Below are 26386 nucleotides of genomic sequence, written 5' to 3' on the forward strand. Positions count from 1 at the left end.
GAATTGCCTTTATAACAAGTTTTCAGGTGATACTGATGATGCTGGTCAGAGAACCACACTTTGAAAACCACTGCTATAATTCACTCCAAGAATTAAAAATGTTGGATTCTTATTGTCTCATATGAACAAAACTTTATTAAGAAATCTGTTATATTATTTTTCTCTTCTTTGAACTAAGGACCAATTATTTGTGTATTTTTCTTTTGTCTTTCTTTTTTTTCTCTTTAGATTTTTTTTTCTTTGAGTACAGTTGACACACAATGTTACATTAGTTTCAGGTGCACAACATAGTGATTGAACTTCTCTATATATTTGTTCTTGAATTCAAAGAGTAAATAAAATCTAGGAAAATCTGTTTCTTGGAAAACGATTTCTGGATTCCATTGCTGACATTTTTTTTTTCCACTTTATTTTTTTTTTTTTTTAACATTTAATAACTCATTTTTTTTTTAATTTTTTTTCAACGTTTTTATTTATTTTTGGGACAGAGAGAGACAGAGCATGAACGGGGGAGGGTCAGAGAGAGAGGGATCGGAAACAGGCTCCAGGCTCCGAGCCATCAGCCCAGAGCCAGATGCGGGGCTCGAACTCACGGACCGCGAGATCGTGACCTGGCTGAAGTCGGACGCTTAACCGACTGCGCCACCCAGGCGCCCCTTTTTTTTCCACTTTAGATATGCTCTACTAAGACCTCTTTGTATTTTATTTCTCCTCCTCACCATACTTTATTTTAGTGATAATGACAATCTCCCTTTATGGGATTTTAGGATTTTTCTTTACCTAAGTCCTAAAAAAAATATTTCCGTGTATCTACCTGTACATTGTCCTATAATCTATAGTTACGTTGAATTGCCACCTGGAAGTACAATTTCTGGAAGGTGACACTTTGGAAATAATCCTTAATTGCAGAAAATGTTGCTTATTCAGCATAACGTGCACTAATTTCATGGAGGATAAAGGGGCAAGAGAGGATAAGAATATGTTCAAGCCTGAGTAAACCTCAGAAGTATCCGACCACAAAAAATGCAGATGTCATTTAGGAAACATAAAGAGATGTGACAAATAGCTAATAAGAAGTTGCCAATTTTCCTATTTCACCAAACATTCATACCAGGAACTTTCCTTGCAGGTGCTGCACCAAATATGCCTGAAGTCGGTGCCTTTTTTTTTGAGGCAAGTGCTCCATTCAAACAACAGGGCTTGCATTGCCTTCTATAATTTTGCTCTGATGACCAAAATATGCTCTACGTGATTTCAGACTTCTAAATCACCTTCTTCTATCCCCTTCCTCCTGCTTTCTTCCCTCATCCTGTTTTTGTCCATCTGATTCTGCATCACATCTAGTTTTGAACCTGAATCTTCTAGACACACGGCTATCTCCTTCCCTTCCTGGTGCCTGAACAAGAATGTGCAAGGAGTACTGCAGAGTTGGTCACTGCTGCCACCCTCCCATTTTTGTAGTTTCCTTTCCATTTGGAAAAAAGAGTGTGGTTTAGTACACACAGTGTGGCATTAAAATGAAGCTGTAGGCTCCAGTCTATCCATTAACTGCAATACCTTCACCTACAAATTTAGGTTCCTGATCATATTTGTTTGATCTCATGAGATGGCAGTGAGAATCAAACTAGATAATCCAGGTAAGTTTCTTTGTATGCTATGTAAGCAAAACCTACATGACAGGGCTGGGACTAGGGTAAAGCAGGTGAATTGCCTGGGTGCAACATTTAGGGAGGTGCTCACTCTCAGGGTTGTGCCAACGCAGAGTGTGAAGGCTGCCTGCAATGTTCCACCCTTAACTGTTGTTGTCACATGCAACTCAGCTGTGATTAAGGGGTTAAAATCAGAATGAAAAACTGGCATTAAATAGATTAAACACTATTCTTTTTCCCAGGGGAGATGTAATTAACAGAGACAACAGTTTGGGGATTAAAGAAAAAGAAATAAAGCTCCTAGCTGGTGAAAGACCCCTCAAAAATTCGCAATGGATACATGGCAACATACTCTAGCCACGAATAAGGCTAATCCTGGGTTTCAAAAACACTGATTTAAGAGTACTAGCAGGGAGGAAGCTTGCACTTTTAAAAAGAATTTGCATTGACTGAGTGCCTTCTCAGAACAATTTTCCCACTTGGGTCCTCAAAGAAAAGAATTTAGAAGAATTTTACTATATTTAATTCAGAACCCACATTAAAAACAAACAAAACCCACACATAATTAGAGCAGGAAGCCCTCTCTCTGACTTATCCTAGAAACTGTTATGCTTCACAAGCAGATTGAAGGGAAATTTCTCCCTGCCTCAACATAACATTAAGACAAAGATTACTACATAGTGACAAAGCTAAATCATCTCAGGAGGATAGAGTTCCTTGCTCACTAACGATTATCGTGTGCCAAGAACTAGCATGCTATTAATACTTGCAAAGTTCTCTGGACTAGGAATCCATTACTAGCAAAAGTACAAGTCCATTTTTATTCTAGGTAATTAATCTAATTTGACTTTCTCCTGATTGCTGCTTAGCAGAAATGGATGCTGACTCCCTTCTCTGTAAAGAACAAGTAGACCTTTACACTTCTCGCCGAGTAACCTTACAGCATAGTTCTCTCTATCATACCCTGTCTATGTTCAGTGAGTTCTCCAAGTGCAGAAAATTGTCCAGGGCTATGATTACTAGCATAAAAGATATCTAGTGCCCAATGGCTGGCATGTAAGGAAGGAGGGGGGCCTGGGGAGAAAGGCCCAGGAAAGACCCACGATCCAGGCCCCCAATCCCAAAGGAAAATAATAACGAAACCCTACACATTCAAGGCGATTTTCCAGAGAATACGGAGTTAGGCAGCCTTCAACCTTCATATGTTGCCTCTCAAAGAGAGCTGCAAAAGCATTTACCTCACTATAAATAAGATGGCTTTTAAAGAATGAAGTTCAAAAGTGTTGATTTCAGGGATTTACTCAATCTCTAAAGATGCTTCAGGCAAAGAAACATGTTTGAAAATATCCTCCCAGGGTTCCATGCAACCCACTCGTCTACTGAAAGTGAATTAAATTGGACAAAATCAGAGACTGCAGAAAAGGGCTGAATACATATCAGTCATTAAAGCCGTCAGTGGAGAATTCTGGAAATAGATATGACATACATTATAGATACTTCTGGATTAAATTGATTTTACTCTCTCTCTAATCTGATTATTTGACCTACTCTTGGGTATGATTAATTTTGCTATTCTAAAGTTAAATTGTTCTAAGCAATATGTCAGAGAAAAATAAAAAGGCAGAGATAAATGGAGACTAAAATCCCTGAGAAACCTGTCACCCAAAAATAATCTCTGCTAAAATGTACACTGTGTATAAATATTTCCTTCCAGACTTTTATGCGTACTTATATACATATGCATATGTTCATACATATGTTCAAAAATTTTTAACTTGTCACTTTAATGAGCATTTTTTCATGTAAATAAATAAGCTTTCATACATTATTCTTACCCACTGAATTGTGTTCCACTGTGTAGACATCATAGAAGTTATGAATGCTAAATTTAGATTAGACTGAAATATACTATAATGAATGGCATCCTCATTAGTCCAGAGAGACCACAAATGCTTGGTTTTCTTTTTTTTTTTTTTTTTTTTTAATTATGAAAAAAAACCCCTATGTTAGATATGGTCTTTACTAGGAACTCACGTATGTGGTGTAATCTCTAATCTTCGACCTGATGTGCAGGCCACAAGAGTAAAGCCTGCCAGAGCCCCACCATGTTCCCTCAGTCTCCTTACCACTTCGGTGCACTCCAACCTGGTTCTCAGGAACTAACGCCTTCCTCTTTGATGGAAGACTGCCATCACACCGCCACACCGAGCTCACTGTGCCTGCATGCACAGGCAGCTGGCAGTGCCTGGGAGTCCATGTTCTCCCTGGGGCAACCCTCAACCAGTAACTGACTGACAGATGTAGATGTATTAATATCTCAGCTCTTTCACTTCTGGGCAAAGATAATTCTGAGGCTGAATTTTGCACTGTACTTTGGTGTTGTCCCACAGGATTTAGAGCCAACTGCTCACCATGGTTGCTGGTTTAAAATGCACTCCTTACTGACTGCCTTGCTTCCCCTGGTCACTTCTGTGCACTTCCCAATATACTGCTTGCACTTGAATCCTTGGCCCAGGGTCTGCTTCTGGGATTACCCAAACTAAGACACCTGTTACGGTCTCTTCACCAGGAGGGTGCTGAAGGCACCCCCTCTGTGTTGTTGCAGAAGTAATGTAGGAATTCACCCAGTCACCAGACAGGAATACTCTCCTCACTGCACATCCGTATAGCATTTGATGTATTCACAGAAAAGCAAAGCAGTGAAGGCCACGTTTATTTTTCATATTGAAAAACTGTAGACTCTGAGGTTAAGAATATTTTGTACAAGGTCATGCAGCTAGTTACCAGAGGATCTGTTTTCTTATCAGACAATTGCATCTTTACTAAGTAGCAGTTGTGTTTCAACAGTGAGGTTAGCTTGGGATGGATATGTTGGCCTGAATATCTTTTATGAAGTCTCAACCTTGAAATGTACAGTCTATTCAGAGTATTTTTTTTTTTAATTTTTTTTTCAACGTTTATTTATTTTTGGGACAGAGAGAGACAGAGCATGAATGGGGGAGGGGCAGAGAGAGAGGGAGACACAGAATCGGAAACAGGCTCCAGGCTCTGAGCCATCAGCCCAGAGCCCGACGCGGGGCTCGAACTCCCGGACCGCGAGATCGTGACCTGGCTGAAGTCGGACGCTTAACCGACTGCGCCACCCAGGCGCCCCACAGAGTATTTTAAAAGCATAGTTATTTGCTTTATTCCCGATCATAATCTCCGCTTCCCATCCTCTTTATGTTACGTCTGCAGCACCTCTTTCACTTCCTTTGTCACCTAAGGGTAAACTGTCTCTGCCGTGCACTCTATGGGGTCATAAACTCATAAGTGCCATTTAGCTGAACCTTAGTAGGTTGGACTCAAGGGGGGACAGTGATGTGCATAGTTACAGTTCAAGGCCGTGTGCGGTAAGCACTCTAAGAGAGGTGGAAGGTCCTTTGGGAGGACAGAGGAAGGAAAGATAAATTCTGGCCGAGGGAGCAGGGAAGGCTCGATGGAACAGGTGGCCTTTAAGCTGGCCTTGGCAGGATGGGTAGGATTTCAACAGGCGGATGTCAGGGTGGGGAGGGGCAAGGAGAAAAGAGTAGCATGAGCAAAGAAAAATGAAATATGTGCTCAGGGAATGTCAAGTGGAGTGGGGTAACGGGTTCACAGAGCACATCGTCAGAGATGGGAGAGGCGTGTTTACCATTACATGCCGAAGGACTCTACTCTTAGTGCCTGGGGGGTATCATTTTATTTGGTGAGCAGCAGATCTGTGAGCAAGCAAGTGTCTTACTTAGTGTGTATTTCAAGAATATTTATCTGAAGACACAGTTGTTTTTTTTTTTTTTTTATTAAATGCTACTGTGTTGTACTCAGTCATCTTTTTGCTATAGAATAAAGTTCACACAGAATAACATCAGTCTTTTGCCATGACTCTGACACTGTGTAGTATCCGGCTTTGCCTGCTTTTCCACCTCAAATCGTGCCACTGCCATTGGTACACTTAGCTCTGAGCACATTTGCTTCTAGAAGTTCCTGGAAGTTCCTTCTGCTCATCTCTGGCCCAGGGATTCCACACTGCTCCTCCTTCCAGCCTCCACTGGCTTCCTTCCCCCACCCCCCAAGTTTTATTGAGGTATGACTGACAGATCATTGCATAAATTTAAGGTGTACAGCATAATGGTGTGACCTACATATATTGTGAAGTGGTTACCACAGTAAGTTTAGTGAGCATCCGTCATCTATATAGAAACAATAAAAAGAGAAAGAAAAAAAAGAAAGAGACATTTTTCCCTGTGAGGAGAACTCTTAGGATCTACTTTCTTCTCAACTTTCCTGTACATCCTGTAGCAGCGTCAGCTGTCGTCACCGTGGTGCATGTCACACCCTGGTGCTTACTTGTCTTGCACCACAAGTTTATGCCTTCTGACCCCCTTCCTCCAATTCTGCGCTGGCTTCTTCTTAACTGACATTTTTTCAAAGAAAATCCCCTTGCCCACCCAGTCTAAAGTAACATTTGTGCAATTATCTACATAGAAACTAACAAAGTTATTTATGATTTGTTTGTTGTACCCTCTCTGCCACTGTAATTGGCTCGTGAGGGCACGGATCCTATAGTCACGGTCTTTCGGGGCATCCCCAGAGCTCGGCAGGGTGACTAACACATACAAGAATCTAAAAAAAAAAAAAAATTGTTGAAAGAATAGATTGAATGAAGTAGGATTAATATTGTTAGAAAACTGTAAAGACATTACACTGCTTTGAGATATCTCTAAATAAGGTATTCGGCATCTGATTATGGAGGTTTGTATCAAGGTCTCTGAAACATACTGGCTCAAGTGTGTAGAATATCATACAGTTTTGGATTTCCTTGCTAGCTGATGCATCGTTTCTAGGTGGAATTTCCTTTCACTACATTTGTTCCTTCTTCCCCACATTTCCCACCTCCAGCATTTTCTGGCCATTATTTCAACTAAGTGCTAGGCTTGGTAATTTTCCTAATGATCTGGAAATGGCTTGCTCTCTTGCAGATGGCCATCGACTGAGTTGCCCAAGACCTGGTCATAAGTCATGACTTGCTGAAAAGAAAGGGAGTTTTTTGAAGTGGAGGGGGCCTTTGGAGGTCATCCAGCAGCTTTTGAAACACCTCCAGCATCCAAACTAGTAGACCCGGCACCTTCCCTGGCAATCTGGTTTCCTGATTTACTATGAGGTATGGAGCTGTTTATGATGCTTTTGATAGAAAATAAATGACTCTTAATTCCACTGTATGATGAAGTTCATATCTGAAATGTTTGAATAGGTTTTTCAGACCATGGTTCTACAATTGGCTATAAAATTTTACAGTCTTGTTTCAAGGATATAAAAATCTGTGATTGGAGCCTCTACTCCAGGCTACAACTGGAAGAATCATAAAGCTGAGGCTACAGCTGAGAGACACTTCTTCCTGGCTTTCGAATAAAAAAAATGCATCAAACTAAAGAATCAATGTATAAAGGTTGGTAGGCCTGATTTAAGACTACTTCTAAAATTAAGTTTCACCTGGAGGCTGAATGAAAGAACATTAATTAACACACCCAATGATCTCTAGAGTGAAAGGCAATCAGAACTGTAAGACACAGTTTATTCCTAAACTGAGTTCACATGGAAAGAAATTACTTGTTTTATAATTATTTTTATTGTGCCAATAAATGGACACAATGAGATATCATCACAATAGTGGCAGTTTTGATATTTAAAGGGAAGCCCTACCTTTGTTTATCATGTGGAATTTCTTCCTCTTCAAGCACATGATTTCTTGCTGTAGCTCCACGAACATAACACAACTCATTCTCAACATTTCAACGTTAGAATAACCCAAGGAACATATGTATATGAATTGCTCGAAGTTATGTTGTAGGTAAGTATCCATGGCTCGAAGGGAAGTTAAAAGTTTGTATTTCCTAGAGCTGTATGATTAAAGTGGCTCCTCATATATACAAATATTATTTATCTCACACCTTTGAATGCAGTCAAGAACTGGAAACCAAGTTAAAGTGATCTCTGAATAACAAAAACAGGTGGTGCAAAATTCATGCACAAAATCTTCTACATTTTTTTAGAAGACCATCTTCCACAAGCTTGTGTACCTTTATTTAATACTTAATTTTACTAAGCTCTGTTATTTGGCTTTCTGTTGCTAATAAAACAAATTCACCGTGGTTAAAAGTAAGGAATAAGAAACCACAGATTGGAAGGAGGAAAAGGAATAGACTTCTTATGTGATTCAGTACACAGCATACAGATGAGAAATGTCTCAGCCTCATCAAGATGACAGGACTTAGTTATAAAGCATTTGGAACAGTACCTGGCACATAGCAAGCACACTATAGATACTTATTAAATTAATATAAATAAATGTGTGCTTAATAAAACATGAGGGCCTACGGCACAATTGATGTTCTCTAGGATGATAATGATTTTACAAAGGAGGGTTTTATCGCTTTTAGTACATTATGTTTAATAGGGCAGGAAAATAAGCAATTTTGAAAATATTTCCATCAGGGAAAACAAAACATTTAAACTTAAAAAAAATAGCAGTTAGAGTGGTACATTGTGATTATTTTCAAAACTCACATAGGACGGAAGTCCAACACCTGATGTCATCTGACAAATAAAATAGGGTTTTCTGAAGTCTTTCTGTTCTTGATTTATTCCTTGATTTACTGTGTAACATGGAGTCTATCACAATTCTGAGATGTGACGGAAACTACTTTCTAGTGACGGCAGTATATTTGGATTCAGTTTGTCATGTGAAAGGAAATGCTCGAGGTACAGTGGGGACCGAGGTTCTGCATCCATCTCTGGCCTTAACAGTGATCTCAAACTTACAGCAAACTGCCTAAAATCATATGCTTATGCACCTTCCAAATGTTGTCAACTTTGGGCCTTCTCCTGCTCTCCACCATAGAGACAAGCACTCTGAAGACGCAGGTCCTGTCACTGCCCCTTACACCATGATGCTGAATGGGAGAAATTTGCTTCCCTGGCTGGCCCTTTGCCTGGAATGTCTCCATCCCACTCCTCTACTCCCTGATGAAATTCCAGGATTTCTTCAAGGCCCATCGCAAATGCTACCTCCTTTGTGATGCTTCCCCTCCCCTCATGCTCCACATGCACCACAGGAAATGGGAGGCCTCTTTGTGCTCCACCATCACTCGGCATCTACGTCCACCATGACCTCTGTCTTAGTGTCCTCCACTGGGAAGCAGAAAAGCATGGTGGCTATGAGCTGAGGCCTGGAACCTGCATGCATCGAGGCTTGTAACCTGTTTCCACCAGTTGTATGCTGACAGACCTTGGACATGTTCTCCTTGCTGAGTCTCAGTATCCCAGTTTGAAAGGCCAGCATAAATATACTACTTAGTTTATAGGACTTAGTGAGAATTACACGGGATAATGAACAAAAAATCAATTAACAGAGAGGGTGTCATATGGACAGTTCTCAGGGAATGTTGGCTGGGACTGTTACTATTACTAACAGAAGTCATGCATGTAACTTTTTTCACTAGATTGTGAGTGTCAACAGTGATTTCTTTTTTTTTTTTAATTTTGTTTAATGTTTATTTATTCTTGACAGAGAGAGAGAGAGAGAAAGACAGAGCATGAGTGGGGAGGGACAGAGAGAGAGGGAGACACAGAATCCGAAGCAGGCTCTGGGCTCCAAGCTGTCAGCACACAGCCCGACGCGGGGTTCAAACACCCGGATCACAAGATCACGACCTGAGCCGAAGTCGGATGCTCAACTGACTGAGCCGCCCAGGTGCCCCAATAGTGATTTCTTAATAGTGCCCAGCCCCACCCTGGCACACAGGAGGTTCTTAGTACTTGTCAATGAATATATGTGATTGCCTTCAGTGTCACATGTGGTTTTCCAGGACTGTGTTTTCCTGAAGGGCTTACACTTCCCGAGGGGCCAGACCACTCTTCTTCCATGCCCTTGTTTGCCTGCCATGGCCTGCCTTCTGCCTGTTGTCCCAGAATATTTATTATTAACAGCACCCACTTAACCTCTGAAAAATGTCTGGTTTGGACAATAAGTTTTATGGTCACCTAGTTCTGAGAGGCATCTCATCAGCTTTATTCCCAGAAACTAAGTTCCTTGACGTACAGAACACATACTATATTTGACATTGTGGGGAACAGTCAATCAGTTGCTTTCTGGAGCTAAAGTCCTTCCTACAGAGGAAATATTCAATAAATAGTTGATAAAAATAAACGGATGAAAATTGAGTCATTATTTTCCTTTTTTGGGGGGAAATAAAATAGGGTGAAATACAGGATGTGAGTCTAGGAAGACAGGAATATTGGACTGAGAAACTCTTTCTGCCATTTAGAATTAGAAGTGGCATCACCCTACATGGGTAGAACATGAGAGCATTTAATAATAAATCCATAATGAGATATAAGGGCAAGACCAAAGAAAAACCCAAGTTAAGGGTATATATGCTTATATATATGTCTGGCCTCAGATCTACTTATGAATAATATTTTCAGGGAATACTACTATGAAATTGAAAGAAAAAACTTAGTTCAGAGTTTTCTGGGTGTTTGCTTGTTTGTTTTTTGATTCTAGGCAGTGTGATTCACTGGCCTAGCCCTCAGGAAAATGGTGCAGTACTAGCTTCCTCATTAATCCTCAGGTTCCTTTTCTTAACTTATTTTGCTCTCTCAGCACTAGGCCCCCATCCCCTCCCTGTGTACCCTGTTTCCTGTGTCTCTCTCCCCCTGTGCACCTGTATACTGGCCTTGGCAATCCAGAGTTCTTTGGTCAATCTTCAAATACCCCAGCAGTGTTTTTCTTTCCAAGTCACTTTCCAAATTATGGAATGGAAGGTGTTATTTCCTATTAAGGGAATTTCAGGCACCAGAAAACCCACTGGGAGGAAAGGCAATCTGAGGATGAGGATAGCATCCTGGAACACGTCTGGAGGCAGCATATTGAGTGGATGGAAAGCATGGGCTTTGGAGTTCGGCCGAGTTGGGTCTGAATTCTGGCTCCTTGCTACTGGAAGTGTGGCTTTGGGTCTTCATTTGTGTGAAAGGAATAACAATAAGACTTGACTCTAAGGTTGCTTTGAAAATTAAATGGGATTGTCTTTGTAAAACACCTAATAATATGTGTGTAGGTTGTAATCTTGCTGAAGGTTAGGAGTTAGAGCTTTGGAAGTAGATAGACAGAGGGCTTAACTTTTGCTTAAGGGGAAATAACTTGACACCCATGCTTCTGAAGCACAGAGATAGTGGTGCTTTTCTCAGGATGGTTATTAAGGCTTAAGTGCATGTAAAAAAGACTGACTCCAGTCCTTGAAACATAGTAAGTCCTAAATGAGGTGTGGCTATTATAATAACAGCTATAATTAGATTGCTCTACTATGGACGGGCCCAATGAATGATAGAGATTATTTTTCTTGTCATTGTTATTATCAAATCTTTGGCATTTCTGAGTTCGTCTGAGAGATGGATATCTTCCTTATTTCAACATAAGGTAGAACCCTGAATCTACTCAATCATTTTATATAATAACATTTCTTATGTAGGGGCAACTTAGTCAGTGTTTGAAATCCATTATGTTTTTCCAGGAGAAGCTAAGGAAATGCAAAAGTACATACAGATCACTTGTTATTTTCTGTGCCCCATCACCACTTACCACAGTCATTGGCATGCACCCACCCGATATGACAAGGTGACCGGATCTATCTTTAATGCCATCTTGGGCTGCGGAGAGCGGTTTAGAGCACTCCAGGTAAGCCGCTGTTATGAAACAGGATTCCAGGTCAGCTGCCTCTAGTCACGTAGATGTACCCAAACTTATGCTCTGACAGAAAAACAAACATTTGGTTATCTCCTTGTGCGTACTTGGGGGAGAGGGGGGAAAAAAAGAAAAAAAAAGAAAAGGATCTGACCTTTTGATATTCACTTTCTCCATCCTGCGTTCTGGCCAGTGGACAAGTAAATAAAGGCTGGAAACTACAAGCCTGCTGTGCCATTCTTCGTCATGAACTAAAATCCAGCCAACGCCAGATATGAAACCAGAAACAAGGAGCATTACTACTCTACTGAGGCACATTGCCTTCCTCGGATCATGTTTTTCCGCAGAGCTACACCTGAATGTGACTTGCTGGGATTCCAATAATCCTTTTTTATGATCGTGGTTACGATCCTTTCGGAAAAAGCCAGTAATGAGACCCCTGTCTCTGGTGTGCAGCAAAACCCAGAAGCCAGAGCATTCCGAGAGCAGAGTGCCGAGGGAGCCTCCCGAGCCACGGGCAGGCAGACCAGCAGGGCATTTTAGATGCCACGGACTGTCTGCATCTACTCTTAGTTCAAAGAACTAGGAAAAAGTTGCACAGCACATCTATTGTACTCTCACAAAAACAGAACAACAACAAAAACGAAACTGCTAAGCAGATGATGTGTGGGAGTTGTAAACTGCTTAGCATACCAGGCACACGCTCTCCTCCAGTACAATGTGTGCTTCCTAGTCTCTACAAAGCAAAACTAGTGATTCACATTTGCCCCTTTTGCCCCGTTCCCACTTCACTTAGCTCAGAGGTAGCCCTCCCTATTGAATGCTGCTGTTATCTGCTTGGCGTGTGTCTCCCCTGCTGGACCGGGTGCTGTAGGAGGCCCGGAGCACAGCTTAGTCCTTTTTTACATTCCTAGTGCCTGGCACACTGTAAACACTCAATAATGTGTGTTGATCGTATGTGTGTAAATCAGAACCCTGACGAAACAGGGCAGAAGTTCTAAACTGATGGCCAATTTGCTAATATTACCTGTGACTTTTTCTACATTTAAACAGTTATAGATCCTTACTTTCAACTCCACATGCTCCAAGTTACTCGTTTTTTCACGCACCCTAAAAACATTTTCAACGTTTTTTTGTTTTGTTTTGTTTTTTTTAATTTTTGGGACAGAGAGAGACAGAGCATGAACGGGGGAGGGGCAGAGAAAGAGGGAGACACAGAATCGGAAACAAGCTCCAGGCTCTGAGCCATCAGCCCAGAGCCTGACGCGGGGCTCAAACTCACGGACCGCGAGATCGTGACCTGGCTGAAGTCGGACGCTCAACCGACTGCGCCACCCAGGCGCCCCCTAAAAACATTTTCAATGCACCTACCCTTCAGGCCAGCTACTGAAGGGGTTTACACAGATGGAAAAAATCTTTTCCCCTCCTTTAATGAGATTATTGAGTCTGTGTCATGAGCCACAGTCTATATATTCAGAAGCCTCCCTAATAAATATTTTTGGGTTTATTTGATAGTCTTGGCTGTCATTTGAAACAGAAAATCAGTTCAACACCACAGCAGTTACTATTGACTAAACAGCTCCAAACCTCAATTGGCCAATGTTTTAATCATATGGAGACAATCTGAATTTTACTGCCATTGAGAAACAACAGGAATATCTAATGCAGGAATTAGGAATGCATATCGATTTTCACAGTGCAGTGGGGCAATTATGGGAGTACACTTTCTTGTTGTCATTAAAAGGGCTTTCTGGTAGCCAAACTATTGTTCTGGTGTGTGGTGAGTCTAAAGACTCCAATGGCCTCTCTGCCTTTGATCTTTTGAGTTTCTAAAGTTGTGGGATTTTGCATGCTACACTGATAATCTGGGAAAATGTACAATCACTATAAAAGGAAATTTTCCTATTAGTCCAAGAATAATCGTTTATAGCAAAACCACCTGACAGAAACATGTGGGTGCATATCACCCTTGTGAAGACCAAAGATATTTTTGCAACTGAGGATTATTTTCTTCCCTTTGTACAAATCCATATGGTGCCTATTCAGACATCAGTCATCAGCAATACTAATTCAACCCCAAGAATAGAGTTCACAATTTTTGCTCCAAATATGGATAAAAAGACATTTTATGAAGAGTTAGCTGTTTCATCTCCCACAGCCCAATTACTTGAGGTCAATGGCATGTAAACTCAACTGGAGTAGGGAAGCAAACATGAATGAAGTAGCCAAGGAGTATGGCTTTCCTGCCTTGAACAGACCCTGCTTCATCTATGCCCTGCTTCCTGCTGCTTCCTCTCCTGGAGTAAAACATCTTCCTGACTTTGCAAAGGATAATGCTTCTCCCACCTTGAACAGTCCATCTGTTGCCAACTCTCATGGTAATCTGGGGACACCACAGTAAGGACTGCTGGGCCTCATTCACTCATTCAATAGACAGTAAAGGAGGGAGGTGCCCACTATTTACTGGGGGATCTGTCCCAGGTGGACGTCTGGTTGTGCATGTCTGGTTCCAGAAATAAAAGGAAAGAGGAAGGAAAAAAAGCACTGTGCCAACATGACTTGGCTAAGGAAGAGCAGAATGTTTTCCTCCTGAGAGTGACCTTCCTCTGACAAACAAGAGGGAGAAGGTTCTGGATGGACTCTGACACCAACTCTTTTCTTTTCCCAAATCCTGTCCAGAGGCTGCATTTGTTGGTTAAAGTAATTCTAAGTATGACCAAGTAAACCAGTCTAACTAGGGCATTTGAACCAGAGAAGACACTAGTTGTTGGGGATGAGGAAAAACCTGACTACATACATCATAAGAAAGATGCATCCTTGATCCAAACAGAAGGAAAGGAAAGTCATTGCCATTATTTCAGTAAGCCAAAATGTACTATGACACTTGGAGACCTGAGAAGAAGAATTTAAGGCTACTTTACTCCTCCTCCTACTTTATTCCATTTTCTATCTGTTCATCACTTGCATTGAAGACACTGTTGGACTTCTAAAAATGACTGGGACTATTTCAATGGACCTCAGCCTTGGAGAGTTCAAGCTCCGGGATTATTTAGTATTACAGAGAGCAGGAGAAAAGTTCATCCAAATTAAACAACAACAAACTCCACTGCATTTATACAAAATCCTTCTACTGTCCCCAAAGCAAAGTGATTTCTCCCCCACTTTGGCACATATCCTGAAGGCTGCACCTTGGACCTTTGTGAAATCTCCTACAGCACTTCATGTACTGTTGATTTAGGCTCAGCGTAGTGGTGGAGGTCCACTGGGGAACGTGGTGTAGTAGAAAGAGGAATAGACAGGGAGACAGGGAACATGGATTCTACTACCAGTTCTACAAAAAGCTAGTTAAGTGTCTTTAAAAAAAATTTTTTTTTGAAAAAGGTTTATTTATTTTTGAGAGAAAGAGAGAGACAGAGTGCAAGAGACAGAGGGGCAGAGAGAGAGGGAGCCACAGAATCCAAAGCAGACTCTGAGTTGTCAGCACAGAGCCCAATGTGGGGCTCGAACCCACAAACTGTGAGATCATGACCTGAGCTGAAGTCAGACGCTTAACCCATTGAGCCACCCCGGGGGGGGGGGGGGCAGTGAGCAGTCTTAAAAATCACATGACTTTCTGGGCTATCAGTTCCTTATCTGTAAAATGAGAAGATTAAATGAGTTGTTTCTTTGTATCTCTAAAACTGTAAGTTAGAAGACTAATACATAACACAGGTCATAGGGTGGAGGAAACAGAAAGGTAATGATGAAAAACGGCACACGGTATGATTTGCCCAGGCCCAAAGCATCAGACATTCTTCAATGGAAGTGACATCTCAGTCCTCCAACACCCTTGGCACCTTATCTGCCCACATCCTTACCAGTTACATCCAGTTTTCATCTTGTGTTTTTATTATTGAAATATATGTTCTGTCTTCCCCATTAGCTATAAGTTCCTTGAAAATATAGTCCATCTCTGATATTCTGCCACTTCTAGCTCTGGACCCATGAATAATCGTCCAAAGAATCAATGGTTCGGATTTAATGTTTAATTCTTTAATTAACTTTAATTCTTCTACAAGTTATTACATTTGAAAGATAAAATTAAGACTCAAACATTGATCTCAGTTTATAAAATTGGATTTGAACTCTCAATTCTAAAGTATTCACAGAAATGAGTTGTTCTTTGATTAAACATTCACAGGTACTCATTCTGAGAACCTTTGCTTTTTTGCCCCAATGCACTAATACCAGAAGCCTGCTAAATACATACATACATACATACATACATACATACATACATACATACATAAAAACAAGAGTTAGATTTTTGTGCCTGGGTTGAACATATTACCTTAAATAATTCTTAAAACAACACTATGGAATTTTAAATGAGGAATATTGCTACTAAGTAGCTACTAAGTCATAGTGCCACTCAGACAGGAATGGAGCCTGGTTTATCTGATTCCAAAGTTCATGCTTACCAGTGCATGCTCCCTCTGTGTTTGATTATCCACCCAACACAACCTACCTAGAATGTTGTCTCTGTGAGTCTTTAGTAGGAACCCTACATCAATGTGAGGCAATACAGCTAACATCATTGAAGAAAAAGGCAGTATGTAAGAGCTTTGTTGTAGTGAAAAGGCAGTGAATTTTATTTGGAGTTCTTAATTTAACGCTTAGTCCCCTGATGGCTTCACAACGTTAGGAAATTTACTGAAGCTTAATAAGCTTCAGTTCTTTGTCAGTAAAATGTGGACAATAGCATTTATCTCAATCCGTTTTTTAAAAAAATTCAATGAGATATTGTATGTCGAAATACCTGAAATGCATAGTATGTGCTCGATAAGTCCTTCTTTGTTCCCCTCCCGAATCTGCCTTTCAGCATAGGCACTGCCTTCCCAAACAAAGTCTGTAACAATAAAAAATGCTTTACCTCCCGAGAAGTTACCGGAAGCCACCAAGGCTCCAGCCATCCTGAAAGCCATTTGCTATCAACACTTCCATTGAGTTGAATGGAAGTTGCTCATCCTGCCATATACAGGATTCTTTTTTGGGTCTTATTTGAGTACTTCGTGGTCCAGAACTATATTCTCCATGAACCAATCTCACGATGATACTTATATTGAGTAAAATCACAAGTATCCTTTCTCATATGTTCCTCCTTAATTTATTTTTTAAAAATGCGGCCACTGGTTCTGCAACAACAGTGACCTCTACAGGGGTATTCATCGATTCATTTGCCAAACATTAAGTATCTTGGACTAGAGATGTAAGGATGAAAATGCATGGCCCCTTAGATATCTCACAGGACAGCAGGGGAGAAAAGAAATGAAAAGACAGTTAGAATGCAGCACAGAGCTATCTATGACTGACTGGGAAAGCCATGCAGAGAATCTCTGACTCTTTAGGGCACTCTCCAGACCTGATCAGCAACTGTGGCCTTCAGCCATCCAATTCACTCATCCAACAAGTCCTTCCTGATGTTTGAGACTAGCCTAGAAACACTCGCAAAGATATGTGGCATGAGGCACGACTTTCAGGACTCTTCTCTCCTTATAGAAACTGGTTGGCTCAAACCCTTGCAAATCCAAATTGAATAAAGCAACGTCTTTGTCTTTTGGTCTTGACCATGTAGCCTCAGTGTTATGTGGAAGCATCAAGGGCCAACTCTGTATCTGATGTATGACTCCCCTCAACTGAACTCAATCCAGTGCCCCCCTCACTGCCACCTGCCAGCAAAGCTTCCTTGGCTCACAGGGTGGTCCATTCCAGTTGAAGCAACTTCAGCTGATAGAAAGTCTGCCATCGAATAAGCCAAATTTACCATCCTATAGAGTGAGGTGTCTTACATTTTTGTCCCCCATCGACTTCCTTTGGGTCTGATGAATCTCCTTTTCAGGATAATGTTTCTAAGTTCAGAAATGTATACTCTTAATAGAAGACTGTGTGTGTGTGTGTGTGTGTGTGTGTGTGTGTGTGTGTGTGTGTAATATAATAAAGTATAACAACATATATTAAAAACAAAGTGTGATATAGATTCATGTGGTCTTTTTTATAACCTATTAATAATAAGATCTAGAAATAGGTATAATAATTACCATAATTTTGAAGTAGTGATATGTGTGATATTTTGAGACATCTGTATCAACTGTAATGTGATATGAAAATAGCTCTGATTTCTATTGGTGACAAAGTGATGGTTCTGCTAACACTACTGTGGTTTGTTGCTCACATTCATAACTAAAAGAAATGGGAAATTACAATCACAGGGTAGTGGAAACAAGGATGCAGTTTTTTTCCACCCAAATTCACAGACTCCCCTGAGTTCTCACAGACTGCCCCAGAGTAAAGAATTCTTTCACAGAGATTTAAAAAAAAAAACTGTTCCTTGCAACCACAGAGAGCAAATAAGTCCTCTTGAACTCTCCTGCTTCTCCTAAATTAAGCCCTCCAATTCAAAAACTGACATTGTTTCCATATTCGTCAGTAACCTTCTCACTTTGTCTGTATGAGATAGTTTGCTAATTCCTAATTAAAGCACTGAGACCAGAAAGTCAGCAAGTATTCCAGTGTGTTACAACTAGCCCACAAAACCCCAAAGGGATGAAGGATAAACTTGCACTGGCACCCTCTCATAATGAAGTTGTCTCTCACAGGAGAAAAATCTGTCAAAATGGTCATTAAGCATTTTAAAGTCAAAGCAATACTTTTTTAAAAAGAGGAGTCATTGACTTTTAATGACAGTTGATTTTCTTACTGAAATGATCATTTTAAACAAATGTGTAACACAAGGCATCAGTAACACAAAGCAAAAAATGAAAGTTTTTTTTCCCAAGATGACTGAATGTGTCATTTTTTTGGCCTATGCTACATGTGTGTATTTACAGGTTTCTGAAGACTGCACCTTTCAACAGATAATAAGCAGGAGTCTCTGATCCTAGCCATCAACTAGATATAATTGGATCTCAATAGAGGTACGATTAATTAAGCACCAATTCTGCTCTGGGAAATAAAAAGATGAATAAGAAATGGCTTCTGTCCACAAGGGAACCTAAAATTTATTGAAAGATGTAAACATATGACAAAACCAATTATACAAGGGAGACTAAAACCATCGTTTATTGGAGGGGAAGAAATAGCCAAATAATGTAAAGAAAAGATAATAATCAGTAGACTTGTGTTGTCAATCAAATGGTTTTGTTAACAAGGCAAAATAACCTTGAAGCACCTCCCACATGGTATCCTCTCCATACATAATATAAATAAGTGAATGAAGGTGTAACATACTATGGGAAAGGTGGAGGACAGGGGTTTGAAACCCAGTTCTGCAATTTGCTTGGCTGTGTTAAATTCGAACGCTCTTAATCTCTCTCTAAACCTTAGTTATCTCTCCTGTAAAACGGGGATAATAACAAGAATACTAGGATTTTGGTATAGATTATACGATACCTACAAACTGTTTAACAAACAATCATCCTTCAAGGAATGTCAGCTATCGTCACAGAAGGAAGCATGTAGAACTGATGCTCAGAGCTGGCATGAAATATGATGATCCACTTCCACCTTCTCCTTTTAAAGAGTGAACTCAAGAGATTGTCGGTTGTTCCCTAAGGCCATACTTCCAGTGTGAAAAACAGGAACAGGTGAAATCCCAGTTCTCCTGAGTTTCCTAGCTTAGTAAGTTTTAATAATAACCAGATAACACTCTTCTAGGTCAAAAGAGTCTTAATACCATTTGGTTCTCTAAAACAAAGTAATGTTATTGTCTGTTTACTCCAAAGTTTACATTCTCTGAATTCATAAAAGTGAGATACCTTAAGTACCTTTCCCATATTATTTGTCAAGTTGAAGTCTTGGATATATATACCTGAAGCATTTCTATTGCTCCAAATATTTAATGAGGAACAATGAGGCATGCTCTCTGCAGGCTAGAGGATGTGGCCCTGAGACACGAGCACATCCTTAGCAAAAGTGTTAAAATTGACACCTATCTATTTTTCTCTCAGATAGTAGGCTTGAGGATGAATATTTTTCATTTGTTTATAGTCTATCAAATGAGACACTCCTATGACTACAGATATAAATCAAGCCACAGTCAATCAAGATTATTTCCATATATGTAATTTTAATCATTTAGTGATGAGTTGGTGATATAGAAAGAAGTTTGCTGAGGTTGTTTTTAACCGTATGAGTAAATGGCTTATTTAGGAATTAAATGCAACAATGTTATGTGGAAATATAAAGGGTCGTGCTGGTGATAATAACCATACTATTTTATTACTGTTGCTGTTGTTACTGCTATACAAACAAGAAGCTCAAGAGCTATTTGTTGAACGAATGCTTGCATAATGGCCACGTTCTTAGCTATCAAATGTTGTGGTTATCATCAAGTGCCTTAATCAATAAAACTTGCAGAAGATAAATCCTTGAGGTTGTAGTAAAGATTAAATTACATAATATGCAGAAATGTGTCTAGTATAACCTGGTAAGTGTTAAGCATTCAAGAAATGTTAGCTGAATCTTAACTTGTAAAGTGATTAATAAGGAAAAATTAAAGGTAGCTTGAAAATTTGATGAAACTTAGATTCCTAGAAAAAGCAGTTGGCAATGAAATCTCATTACAGAGCTGCTGAAGTTAAATGAACTCTAAGTACAATACCACACATTTATCAACTTTCCCCAAATGCCGCTACTGCAATTAGAAAATATAATGCATTACTCAGGGTTTGTGTTGTAATTGCATAAAAGCAGAGCGAAGGCGGCAAGTTTCCCACAGGTGATAAGATTAGCTTCCTCCAGCTTTTAGAATCATGGTCATAGAACCGGGTGGAATGATTTTTAATGCAGACAGTATTTGTACTAGACAAAGTCAATTTGGCTTAGCATTTCACATGAGCTAGTCAAGTGTTCGCCCGCTCAGTGTGTGCTCTTTCTCCGCTCTCTTGCTGTTTAAATAAATTATAGGAGAGGAGAATTTTAGCTTGGAACTGCCACTAATCCATAACATGAAAGTCATATTTGCGAATATTTGTGCTCTTGGCATCATATCCTTCAAAAACTCTATTTCAGGAGAATTTTTCCATTAAGTCATGTATTTCCTTTGTTTCTAATTCCCTTGCATTCATAATTCAGAAACGTTTTCTTAGCGTAACATACCCTCAAGTATGTCTTTTCCTGAGGGTTCCTGCATCTGCCAGAACACGATGATCTTACTTACCCTGTTTTGCCTCTCAAACAGGTAAGTACCTTCAAAGAGATTTCTCCTTCAGCCATGGGATTCCTTTATTGCAAAGTAGCCTAAAAAAAAAGAGACGGAAACCAGAGTTTCTCTGACTGAAAGGAGCTTCGAAGCGATACAATAACTGAAAAGCCACGGTGGAGATTCTCAGCCTCTAGGATTTATCTCTTCCTCCCTTGTTGCTAACACCCCACTATTAAAAAGCATTGTGTTTGGTTCTGTGGTGACCCTGGATGAATCCTCCCCTTTCATCCAAGCTTCCAAGCTTTCTCAGCACTGGGGCACTGCACAGTTCCAGACGGTACATGTGAGTGCTACAGAGGCTAATCTGACTGCAAATGCGGAGGACACACAGTGACCTCCCTTTCTTCCCAGACACCAAGAAATCTTTACTTTGTCCTTGAAAAAACCTTTTTCTCTGATTCAAGGACACCATACCTCCTAGCAGAGTAGAGTGGCACCAGAGAGAAGCAGCGATCAGAGCCTCCAAGGCCTCATTCGTACACACAAATTGAGCCTTGCTGGGCAGCCCCTGAAGGTCCCAGGGTTCACTTTCCTGAATTAGCCTCAGAATCATCCTTTCTTGACACAGAGGTCATGGCTTCCCTCACCCTCATGTGCCTGTCCCCAGCCCAATGTCCCTTCTGCCTCCTCTTCTCCCAGGAGGAAGCTCAGCTTTTCACGGAGAATGTTTTTTTCTGGGCCTCTCAGACTTTGTTTTAAAGCACCTTCCTGAGCTGCCTCCTAGGGCCTTCATACTTAGTAGCATTAGTTGTGTGGCATTTGAACTAAAGAGGGCCAAGAGACAAAAGTATCCTGTAGCTGAAATCACCAACCTAGCTAAATTGAGACGAAATGTGCAGAAATTACCACTGCCAGTTACAGGCTTCCCACTTTAAGAGTGATTATCTCTCCTATGCACATTTATACTTTGCCCCCATGATTTGGCTGATCCGTGAAAGAGACAACAGTGCGAGGCTTATGAGCCTTGAGTTTTTAAAAGGCTGGACCAGGTGTGCTAAGGACTAGGTTTGACCATCTCTGAGATTCTAAGAGGTGGATGCATAATTCTTATTTTTTAGCACATGGTCTTAAACTCTGGAACACTAAGAGACGCTATTCCAGCCCTTCTGTTTTGAAACCAAATTCGCGAGGATTCTAGACACACTATTGATTGCCAGCACATAAAACGTATTCTTGTGGCCTTGAACCTGCCTTTGACACATGCTTAATGTAAAGGCTAGGTTTATGGCTAAAGCAGCTCATAAGCCTTTCCCCTGGAGAACCAACTCAAGAAACCTTATTCTTTTTTTTATCTTTTATTCTCTGCATTCTACTTCCCTTTTCCCCACCCACCTGCGGGCAGAGCAAAGATAAAGACTGAATAGCTTCAAAGAGTGAAGTTAATTCAAAGCAAGAGAAATTGAGTTCTCTCTTAACTATGTTGCTTTCCTTATTTTGCCAGGCGGCTCCAAGTCTGGAGGCAAAAGTGGAAACAAACCTTTCTGAATGTGGTATCCCTTGTTAAGTAAGGCCCTAGACTCTGCTTTCCAAAAGAAGGAAGGTGCAGACAATTAGGGAGACAGGTTCAGCTATTTGGGGATTGGAGTCTCCCGCTGGTCAATAGGAGGCAACGCTTTTCGGAGTTTGTATGCTGCCCTCTCCTGGCCTGTGTATACAGGAGTGTTAACAGCTCATCAAGTGTATCGATTTTCATCCCATACCTGTGTGCAAGGTACCTGTGTACACATGAGACTGTTTCGAATACTCAGAAAATCTCACTAAACTTTATACTTGAAGCTTATTTGAGGAAATAAACTCATTATTGCTTTGACTCTTGGATTCATATTTAAGGATGCCAATCTATATGCCATCTTCTCTCATAGCCTAGTGCTTTGACCCTCTCCTTATTCGTCCTCTTACTGCCATGTGGGACTCTGCTCTGCAAATCAGTGTTCCACATGAGCTGGGTCCTGTGGATGTGCTGGCCAAAGACATCTTCCCAATAAAAAGTGGTGGCCATGGGAAATATCTGTATTTAGATTAGTGGTTTGAGGACCATACTGCAGCCTGACACGTGATCAAGATTAATTCTATGCATTATTAGTCAGCACGTCCAATTCATATAAAGGAGTACTGTGTCGTAGGAAGAGAAACAGCTAAGTGAACACAGGAATAGATGGCACCGGAGGCCGAATTTATAATTGCATGTTTTCCCCTTCGAAACAATTTGTCTTATTTGTGCTGGTCCTTTGTGTGACTTGTTTTAAGCCCAATACTTGGTACGTTTGGTTGCAATAATCCATTACTTTCTCCTAAATACTTAAAGGACCCTGATACTGAGAAAATGCTTACAATCTGGCATGATTGCTGTAGCGACCCTGGGGTACAAACATGGCTGGTCTAATCTGTTGTGTGCCTGTGACCGCGCAGCCTCTCAATGTTTGTCCTTGACCTAGGCCGGCCAGGCCTCTCCATATCAATAGGAACTCGGGCGCCCAGACTGGAAGCCTAATTCCATTCCTTTGCTTTAGAAGAAGAGGGCTAAGGAAGAGGTGTTTACTCTAAAGAGATTTAAAGGCATGTACCTTGTTTAAACTTTACCAAACGGGTAACTTGCGGGCATCTAAAGCTCTGGCTGGCTATACTAAAAGGCACAGGGAAATGAACTTTTGATTACTTCTCTCAGTGAAGAATGATAGCACAAAACAATGAGTAATCAAAGCATTGTTTACATTTATCTTCAAAAAGCCATCGTGTCTCTTAGTTCAGACAAAGTGTGTATATACATTCAGTCTCAAATTTACTTTGTCGCCACCAACATGACCAAAGTTGCTTTAGAGTTTGAATGGCAAGAGGGAAATGGGCCTCAATTTATTTCAGATATTATATTTATAGATTGAAAATGTTTATGGTGACACAAGACTACACTTTTAACTGTAAATAGAATTTAGTTGGGTCAATTAATTAGTATTTATTTAAATAGGTGAATTCTTCACAGTCAGTTTCCTTTGTGATGTAAAAAGAGAAAAGTATTCATCTATAAAATAAAAATGCTGTCTCCTAAATAAAATATTCATTTGCCATGTATATTCTTCGACATGATTTCAAAAATACCCTGTTAAATCATTCAAACTTGGCAATGGGCAAAAATATGGACATTTTTCATGACTACATGCCTGCATTTTCCTTAATGACAAAAGAACATGTTCATTTGATAAAAAAAAAAAAAAAAAAAAACAACACCACACGGGTCAATGTAAATTCTCCATTGTGATATGTAAAACAAATACCTTTCTTATAACTTCCTTATCTACCTTGGGCAGGCACATGTCTTGGATAAGGAGTGCCCTGAAAACCAGCCATGACAGAATGGGAAATTGATTGCGAATTACCAACAGATGGTTTGAATACGTTCCACCAAGAATCCACAGAGAACAGTGCTAGTAAGATAAGGTATTCTATTGCTCCTGCACCTGCTACAGTGACATTCTCTTGTTGAACTAGAGCCTCAATCCGAATATGTTCTTCACTGCAGGAAAAGCTGGTTTTCCAGGCATTCAGAGCAGTTATACACCAGTTATTTGAGGATCGCCCAAAGCAAGACTAATCTTTTAACTCAGGCTTCATTCAATCTCTATTGGCTTTTCGAAGGGCAAGACTGAACTCATTAAGCAATGTTAATTTAATCACAAGTAAGCAACAGGAAAAAAAAAGTTATATAACCATCTTCAAATTTTGAAATCAAACATGGTAAAAACCCAGGGAATAGATTTTTTTTTAAAACAAAACTCATGTCTCAAACTGAAATGAAGAAAAAATGGAAAAGAAATGGCCAGATGTCTACCGAATTTAGTATCAAATAAAATCAAACCAAAAATGGGCATTTCCTCACAAGTATCACATTTATAATACATTTCCAATTCACGACTTTTTCATGTAGTAATAATATATGAGGTCTTGAAACTCATCCTGCCTGAGGGTGCAGAATACAAATGCATTTTCCACTCATAAGACGATGTAAAAATAAATCAGGTACCCAAGAAGAGTCACTGACCATTACACTGAGAAATCCCTTTCTCCCTTCTCGCTTCTTCTTCAACCACAGCAAAGCGATACAGAGATATTTCACTCAAGAGCTTAGTCCACGTTGGCCATTCGCTTTAAAGATCAAAACCATGCTCAAGTCCGCTCTGGTTCCTGTTCCTCTGGGGAGGCTATTAACCTGATAGGTAGGTGGGAACGCTCAAAGCCTGCTTTCTAACAATCAGATAGTGTTTGAGTTGCTGTAGGTCACAGTTACAACGGAGGTCACCGAGATACAGAAGTGGGCAGCATGGCAACATGCAGGTACTGATGTTATTTTAAAGGAAGAGATGACGGTCAAGTTTGAAACAAGTGTTTGTTTTACACTCACGGATAATTCGATAGGTGAATATACCCTGTGGCCCCCAAACACATGTTAACAGCTTTGATTATCCAGGGTGAATCAAGCGAGCCACTCACTCAGTGCTTTCTACTCTGACCGGCAGTGGAACCAACGATGTCCATTACTTTTAAGTGCCTGGCGAACGTAGAAACCAGAAACCTTGTCTGTGCCACATTAGTCGTGACAAGCTGCATACCTGCAATGACGTGATGGACGCCTCCTCCTCGGGTCCCTCTCCTCTGAGCTATATAGTCCACTGCCGGCCGCGCGCTGGCTCTCCCTCTGCCGCCTTCGGGGGCCGGAGTGCCGCGGACGCGCATGCGGAGGCGCGCGGGGCTTGGGGGCCGCGGGCAGCCGGCTCCGCGGGGCGCGCTGGGCTGCGGCTCGCAGATGTGCACGGGCGCGAGACTCAGCTCTGACTCGGCGCGGCGCTGCACCGGGGTATTACCGCGGTCTGGGATTTCTATTGGCTCCGCGCACCAAACAAATCACACCCGCCACCCCCCTTCTCGGTTTCACTCAGCGCTTGTTTCTCATCTAACCCACAAACGTTGCAGCCACACACACTTCACTCGCTTGCAGTGTTTCTCTTTTTCTCCTTCCAGTCTGGATTTACAACCCTGTGGTCAGCTGTAACATTTTTTTTAGCAGACTTCCAATCCAAACCTTCTTGTTTATGTAGAGAAATTCTCCATCCTCCAAACCCGCAAAAACCACTCATTCCCCTCAGATCTTCCTCCTTTTGTTGATGGGTTTGCAATGTGAAGAATGTACAAAGCCTGTGTGTGTGTGTGTGTGTGTGTGTGTGTGTGTGTGTGTGTGATGCGTCCGTGTGTGCGCGCGCGCGAACACACACACGCACACACACGCACACACTCACATACACACACACCAGACTCCTTTTGTTTTGAATAACTGAGGTCAGTGAAATTAAAGGCAAGCTGAGCCCAATAACCTAAGTGAGAGCTCAACTAATAAAATCTTGAATGAATTCAGTGGAAAACACTCATTGCTTGAGTTTGTTTTCTGCTCCAAATAGAGCTTTGGTCATTATCCCTATTTTTGTTTATTGACTGCAGAGGTTTTTAATGCAAATCAGACTCTTACAGCATCCAGTGAACATGAACAATGACGCCAGACCAATTCTTGTGCTGCGTGGGCTCCGTGTGTTGTATCAGAAGGCTCCAGTGACGCCTGCATGCTTTCTCTGATTATTTTTTGGTCTTCGGTCCACTGACGGTCTCAAGACAGACACTCTCTTAGTGTGATTCACTGGCCAAAGAAAGCTGGTGAGACTCTGCTGATAAAGTTTCCTGAATTAAAAATTTCGA

At 40.8% G+C, this 26386-nt stretch overlaps 1 protein-coding gene across 2 annotated transcripts in view; it reads right to left on the bottom strand.

Moving 5' to 3' along the window:
- GREM2 (gremlin 2, DAN family BMP antagonist) overlaps nt 1–25799 on the bottom strand; it is a 113507-nt gene extending 87708 nt beyond the window's left edge. Inside the window, exons 1-2 of one of the 2 annotated variants that reach the window (XM_040451786.1) lie at nt 25252–25797; nt 20606–20685 (exon numbers count right to left, since the gene is read on the bottom strand). In XM_040451786.1, coding sequence (XP_040307720.1) covers nt 20606–20661 — 56 coding nt within the window. In that variant the 5' untranslated portion in view covers nt 20662–20685; nt 25252–25797. Of the gene's footprint in view, nt 1–20605; nt 20686–25251 lie in introns of both variants that reach the window. The other variant, XM_040451787.1, reaches the window with a different exon arrangement.
- Nucleotides 25800–26386: the final 587 nt, after the last annotated feature.

Source organism: Herpailurus yagouaroundi, unplaced genomic scaffold, assembly GCF_014898765.1.
Source record: "Herpailurus yagouaroundi ecotype Mexico unplaced genomic scaffold, PumYag 205, whole genome shotgun sequence".
Lineage (NCBI taxonomy): Eukaryota > Metazoa > Chordata > Mammalia > Carnivora > Felidae > Herpailurus > Herpailurus yagouaroundi.